The sequence below is a fragment of the Bison bison genome, unplaced genomic scaffold, assembly GCF_000754665.1.
Source record: "Bison bison bison isolate TAMUID 2011002044 unplaced genomic scaffold, Bison_UMD1.0 scf7180017864375, whole genome shotgun sequence".
NCBI classification, from domain to species: Eukaryota; Metazoa; Chordata; class Mammalia; order Artiodactyla; family Bovidae; genus Bison; species Bison bison.
The window spans coordinates 4,169,960-4,177,135 of record NW_011494947.1 but is presented as its reverse complement, the minus strand read 5'-3'; the positions used below and the strand labels follow the sequence as shown (position 1 = coordinate 4,177,135).

The window sequence follows — 7,176 nt, the reverse complement described above, 5'->3', positions numbered from 1 at the left end:
GGCCCAGCCCGGCCCGGCCCCGCAGGGCCCAAGGCCGAGGTGGGCAAACCAGAAGCGGCACAGCACGTGGGACAGGTATACTCACATCTCCCTCACACTGAGCCAAGTTACCCAAAGCAGAACGGCAAGGAACAAAAACAAAGAGTTAGTGAGTCCACAGCGCAGGCGGGAGCAGGCCCCCCGGGGACGCACAAGCCCGCCCTCCGGAAGGAGTCCTGACCAGTGTGGCTGCTGAGGGGTGGCGGGTGGGCTGGGGGTGCCCTGCTGGGCTGGAGCCCGCTGGGATGCTGTACCAGGGCCCCGCTTGGGAGGGGATATCCTGCTAAAAGCCACACACTCGGGGCTGGTCTGGGCCAACCAGCCGGATGGGAGGTTGTGCCGCCCTGGTGACGAAGGAAGCGCTCCCCAGCCTGGCGGACAGAGAAAGACCTGTCCTGGCCAAGGGACTCCAGAGAGCTGCCCGGCCCTGAGGGCGGGGAGCCTGTCCAGTCCAGGGGGGCTCAGGCAGCCTACCCAAGCCCAACCCGACGCCGGTGGCTGAGGACCTGCCTCTGGTCTGGACTCCACACACCTGGACGAGGCGCCACGGCTCTTGCCAGGGGCACCGCCCAGACTCCATGGCCCCCAGGGGCCACACAAAGGGAGGGGAATGCGAGGAGGGTTGGGGGCTGTAACTAACTCTCGGGCAGCGGGGGCACCTGGCCTTCCCTGGCCGAGGGCCCTGCCGGGCGCAGGTGCCAGTGTCCCTGGTGTGTCCCGGACCTGACTGGGGGGGTTCCCACCCCGGGGTGTGAGGCGGCCTTGCAGCCCCCGCACCCCAAGCAGCCCAGGCCCCTGGGGCCCAGCTCTCCCAAACCCTGGCCTCGCCCTGGTCACCATGTGCCACGCTGCATCCCATCGGCCTGGCTGAGCAGAAGGGGAGCCAAGATAGCCCTGGCTCCATTCAGCGACGTGGGGCTCCCTGAAGGGCCCCGAGACCTGCCCCTGGGCAGGTGAGCAGCCCAGCTCTGGGACCTCCACACCAGCGCAATGGAGCCTGAGGACAGGACGGGGCGCCCGGGGAACAGCACTGGAGCGGCGGGGAAGGGGGGCGCGGTTAGTAGCGGAGCCATGCCCGGGCAGAGCCGGGAACAGAGCTGAGCATCCAGGGAGGGCAGCACGGGGGGCATGCGAGAAGCCAACCGGCTGTCTATCTGGGGAGGCTGCAGGCTGCCCTGAGCTCAGGTGAGGGCGCTGTGGGTCTACCCACCACCTGCCCCCAGACCCAGTGTCTGCCCTGGGAACCCAGAGCTCTGGGTCAGCAGGGTTCCATTGGGGGTGGGAGCAGACGGGCGTGACCTGACGTGGTCTGCCCCGAGCAGTGCCCCCCAGCCAGGCTTTGACGGGGAGGGAGGTCATGCCAAACATCACGAGCCTCCACCCCGAGCCTCCACCCGCTCTGGTCCAGCAGGACACCTACCGTGGCTTTGGCTTCGGCAGCCTTGGCCTTCTTGAGCCGCGCTTTGGAGGCATCCAGGTCTAGACGCCGGTTCTGCAGGAGCCGCCTCTCCTTCTGTTGTGGGGCGGGGTTGGGGGGAATTAGGGACATGAGCCCCACAGCTGCCATGGGAGACCCCCGGCCCCAGTGAGACCAGCCCATAGGACCATCTGGCCAAGACAGGGAAACTGAGGCCCGGACGGGCGAGGTCAAACACTTCAGGCCACTCGGTCCACAAGAGCCACGTGTGGGGAGGCCCTGAGGGCTGCGGGGTCCTGAGCTGGGTTCCGCGGCTCTGAGGAGAGGGCAGCCAGGGTTACCAGGAGGCACGCAGCTCCAGGCTCCTCACCGAAATCGTCTTCCAGTCCCCTTCCAGGAAGTTGCGCAGGGGCGTGAGGAAGTTGATGGAGGCCGTGTGGATGAAATCTCTCTCGGCCGCTCCCAGGTGCTTTTCTGCTTCCGCCACCTTGATCAGCGTCTTCCCTGAGAAGCAGAGTCGGGGGTGAGGAGGCAGGCTGAACTCTGCTCTGGCTCCCAGGAGGGAGGAGAGAGCGCTGAGAGAGATGTTCTGAGAGGCAAGAGCAGAAATGACTGGCCTGGGAAAATGGGAGAAAATCTGTATATCCACATATCCATTGGCCAATAAATACTGGGACACCCCAAAACCAGAACACGTCACAGCCATTAGAAAGAAGGAGGGTGGGACTTTCAGAATAACAGAGGGAGGAACTCAGCAAATCCTCCTCCCAGAAAGGACACAGGGACTTCCCTGGGGGTCCAATGGCTAAGACTCCACTTCCATTGCAGGGGGCATAGGTTCGATCCCTGGTTGGGGAACTAAGATCTGGTATGCTATGCAGTATGGCAAAAAACAAAAACTTACCTATTTATCTATCTCCTTCAAAAACAAAACAAAACTGGACACAGTTGTCAAAAACAATCATTTCTGGACTCTGGAAATTGACCAAAGGCAAGTAACAAATTGAGAAGCATTTACTCCAGAACTACAGGACCTTGGTAAGAACCATGGAGATGGTGGCTTTTTAGCCTGGACGTGCTCCCCTCTTTCCAAGCTCTGTGGTGTGCCCCTCTATCAGGGTGGGGTAAGCCTTGAAGCTGCTGGAGGGGGAGGACTTGATTTTGGCTGGAACACAGAAAAACCCACAAGACATGCTCACAAGCAGTAATGATCTCAATGGCAAATAATCAGGAAAGGCCAACATCACAGCTAACATGAAGCTGGAAGACTGGCTGGAATAAGCAGCAGACCTGCCAGAAATTTAATAGGAGATCTGGGAAATGAGACAGTCACAGTGAGCCTTGATAAACTCCAGACAGCTCTGGTGGTCTAGAAGGCTGCGCCTGTGTGTAGCATGCATGGGAGGCACAGGAGAGAGCCCCAGCTACCAAATCATTCTTGGCTAGTGGGAGGCTCTGCACATTCATGACGTAAAAGCTAGGCACACATATAAACTGCATGAGCTTGAGCGTGTTCCCCAGCCCACTCATAAATTCATCAGCAAAGCCTTAATGGTGCAAGGTGTCTACACACAATTTCTGATTAATCATTAGCTGACCGCCAACATATGCTGACCTGGAAGCAACCCTTAGGAAGCTAGGCTTAAAAGTAAAAAGAATAAGTAGAAAAATAAGCAGAGACATCAGCAGCTGCATACAGCAAAGAACACAAACTCTAAACAATTAGCTCAGGTAAGTCTCTAAAGAAACAAACAGCACTAATAACCCAAGAAGAATTATAAGACACGCAAAGAAATAGGAAAGTACAGTCAATACACAGGGAGAGAAAAGCAATCAACAGACACCATCTCCGAGGAGGCCCAGATATTAGATTTAGCAGACAAAGGCTTCTAAGCAGCTATTACCAAGAAGTGGAAAAGGAAAAACAAAAACAACCAAAACCATAATGGTAGGGAGGGACAAATTCTGGTAGAGGATAAAACTGCTATCAATGAAACAGATAAGCAACAGCATATACCATATAGCACAGGGAATCATAGCCCTTACTTTGTAATAACCTATAATGGAATATAATCTGCAGAAATACTGAATCACTATGGCATATACCAGAAACAAACACATATTAAAACCAACTACACTTCAATTAAAAAATAAAAAAACAGAACCATGTTTAAGGATTTAAGATTAATACAACATTGTAAAGCAATTATCCTCCAATTAAAATTTTTTTAAAAAGATTTAAGGAAAGTATGATGACAATGACTTCTCAAATAAGAAATGTCAATAAAGAGATTAAAATTTAAAAAAAAAGAAGTGAAAATTCTAGAGTTGAAAAGTTTAACAACTGATGTGAAAAAAAACTCACTAGAAGGGCTCAATGGCAGATTTGAACTGACTTCTTATCAGACACCAGGGAGGTCAGACGGTGAGAGAATATACTCAAAGTGAGGAAAGGAAACAACTCTCATCCAAGGATTCATACACCGCCAAGCTGCCCTCCAAAAGTGAGCATAAACACTCCCAGTGAGACACAGGCGACAAGGATTCACTGCTGGCAGACCTGCCACAGAAGAGACACTTCACGTGCGAGTGACACGACACTAGGGGGTAACGTGAGTCCACGTAAGGAAGCAGAGCAGCAGTAAAGGTGACTCTACAGACGCGCGGAAAAGACGGTACGTTTCTTTTCTCTTTTCTTAACTGACTTAAAAGACAATTGCATAACACAATAATTATAAAACTGTATTGTTGAGAAATAGTATGTATGACAATGTGAGCACCAAGGAAGAGGGAGGGAAGGGAGTTATCCTGGAGCCAAGTTTCTATATTTTACTGGAATTCCGTTAGCATTACTCTGAAGTGGACTGTGTCAAGTTAAAGTGCGTGTTGTGATTCACATTTTAAAACCACTAAGAAAAACACTTTAAGTTAAAGAAAAAAAGGAGCAAAGAAATTACAATGTTACACTAGAAAATATCTTTTTAACTCAAAATAAGTCAGTAAAAGAGGATCAAACAAAAAAGACCTGAGATACAGGGAGAACAGTAACAAAACAGCAATCCAAATGTACAAACAGCTCATGAGGCTTAACATCATCAAAACAAACAACCCAGAGAAAAATGGGCAGATCTACACAGACATATCGATTAAGACATACAGATGGCCAAAAGGCACATGAAAAGATGCTCAACATTGCTAACTATTAGAGAAATGCAAATCAAAACTACAGTGAGGTATGACCTCACAGCAGCCAGAATGGCCATCATCAAAAATCTACAAATAATAAATGCTGGAGAGGGTGTGGAGAAAAAGGGACCCTCCTACACTGCCACTGGGAATGTAAATTGGTACAGCCACTCTGGAGGACAGTATGGAGGCGCCCTCAGAAAGTAAAAACAGAGCTACCACACGACCCTGCAGTCCCATTCCTGGGCATGTATATGCTTGGAGGAAATAGTAATTGGAAAAGCTACACGCACCCCAATGTTCGTCGTGGCACTATTTACAATAGCCAAGACATGGAAGCAACCTAAATGTCTGTCAACAGACGAATGGATAAAAAAGATGTGAAAAACATATACAGTAGAACATTACTCAGCCATAAAAAAAAAGAATGAAATAATGCCATTTGTTGCAACATGGATGGATCCAGAGACTGTCATACTGGGCAGAGAAAGACAAGTATCATGATTCCACACATATGTGGAATCTTAAAAAATGATACACATGAACTTCTAAAACGGAAACAGACTTCGCAGACATAGAAAACAGACTTATGGGGACCAAAGGGGAGGCTGGGAAGCAGGGGTGGCGGGAATGAGGGATAAATCGGGTTGGGATTAACATATACACACTACCATTTATAAAACGGGTAACCAACAAGGCCTACTGTAGACCTGGGCTCCATCCCTGGGCCCAGGGATATATTGAGTATAGTTCCCTGGGCACAGGGAACTATACTCAATATTTTGGAATAACCCAAAGTGAAAAGAATTTGAAAAGGAACATTTATACACTGCGCTGTATACCTGAAACTAACACAATATTGTAAATCAACCACATTCTAATTCAGAATTAACTAAAAATTTAAAAATAAACTGGATTGAGGGATGTTTGTACAATTACTAAAAATCACCAAATTACACACTTAAAACAAGTACACTTTACAGTACATAAATTGTACCTCAATAAAACTTAAATAAAAAGCAAAGACTGAAGTGGCTCTTTAAGTGCTACTGTGAACAGATAATCTGTAGAGCAACACCAAGTTTAAAAATCAGGTTGTGGAATCGCACACATAAGATAATGTGATCCCATTAAAAAATGCACACAAACCAAAAGTGGGTAAAGGAGGCTCTTTTTCTCTTTTTGGGGCCCTGCCATGGGGTATGCGGGACCTTAGTTCCCTGACCAGGGATGGAGCCCAGGCCCACTGCACTGGACATGTGGAGTCTTAGCCACTGGCCCACCAGGGAGGTCCCAGGAGGCTTCTATTTTTCACTGTTTTCACCTCTGTTGGTTGAGGTATTTGCAAGGAGAATGAATCCAGGCATCACATGTGTAAATACAAGACCAGAGAAAGGAAGGAAAGAAGGGAGGGAGGGAGGTCAGGGCCAGAGACCGGGCCCCACCCGGCCGTGGGGACCGGCTCACCGTAGGGGGTGGTGGGCCCCAGCTCACTGGCCGCCTCGGCCATGTACTGCGCCAGCAGCTCCCCGTTGGTGACCCGTGAGGGCACCTTCCTGTCCAGCTTCTCGTACAGGAACTCCTCCACTCGGGCGCCTGTGGGAGACAGCAGCCAAAGCCACGTGGCCTTTCCAGAGGAGCCCAAGGCCAGTCCAGGACCGGCCCACAGGGGCGCCCAGCCTGGTGACTTCCAGGACATTCTCGTGCTGATTCTCCACCTTGTGAGATGGGCTCTTGACCCTGTGAAACCCCTCACAGGGAGGGAGAAGCCACGGCCCAGAGACGTCAAGTACTTGCCTGAGGTCACCCAGCTACGGAGACGGGCCTTCCGCTTCCCCCTCCTTAGAATATGGACTCAGAGCATGACACACAGGGGGCGCTAGGGATGAAGAACCTGCCTGCCAATACAGGAGACCTAAGAACCATGGGTTCGATCCCTGGGTGGGGAAGATCCTCTGGAGGAGGGCATGGCAATCCACTCCAGGATTCTTGCCTGGAGAATTCGCCTGGACAGAGGAGCCTGGTGGGCTACAGTCCACGGGGTTGCAAAGAGTCAGACATGACTGAGCAACTTAGCATGCGTGCACACACCACACGTGTGAACAGCACTCTGGCCGGACCCAGAAAGCTCTGAGCACACCGCCTTAGCTAAGAGCAGATATACAGGCAGACACGTCTCCGGACCCCAGGGCAGGTTCCCCTGCAGCTGTGGGGGCCTGCCCTGTGCTCTCGTGCGACCCTGGACGGGCCTTCTTTGTCCCTGACCTTCGCTGCCTGCTCCCCAGTGATTGGTCTCCCATTTCTCCCGCCTCTTCTCCCAGTGATGTTTTAGTTTCCAGGCTTCAACTCCTCTATGCAAAACTTGCATTTCCATGTCCCAGAGACTGAGTGCCCTGTGGAGCCCGACACCCAGACTGCTGTTTTTAATAGGGACCACCCCCCCTCTTCCCGTGCCACCGACAGCAGCCTGAAGCCTCAAGAGTCTAACTCAAGTCCCGCCTGCCGCCCAGGCCACCTGCACGGCCTCTGCAGCC

At 51.5% G+C, this 7,176-nt stretch overlaps 1 protein-coding gene across 1 annotated transcript in view; it reads right to left on the bottom strand.

The window, feature by feature from the left end:
* The window catches only part of SH3GLB2 (SH3-domain GRB2-like endophilin B2), a 14,684-nt gene that overhangs the window by 5,143 nt on the left and 2,365 nt on the right, over window positions 1-7,176 (bottom strand). Inside the window, exons 4-7 of the mRNA XM_010856960.1 lie at window positions 6,110-6,241; window positions 1,827-1,960; window positions 1,303-1,552; window positions 193-383 (exon numbers count right to left, since the gene is read on the bottom strand). Coding sequence (XP_010855262.1) covers window positions 193-383; window positions 1,303-1,552; window positions 1,827-1,960; window positions 6,110-6,241 — 707 coding nt within the window. The remainder of the gene's footprint in view (window positions 1-192; window positions 384-1,302; window positions 1,553-1,826; window positions 1,961-6,109; window positions 6,242-7,176) is intronic.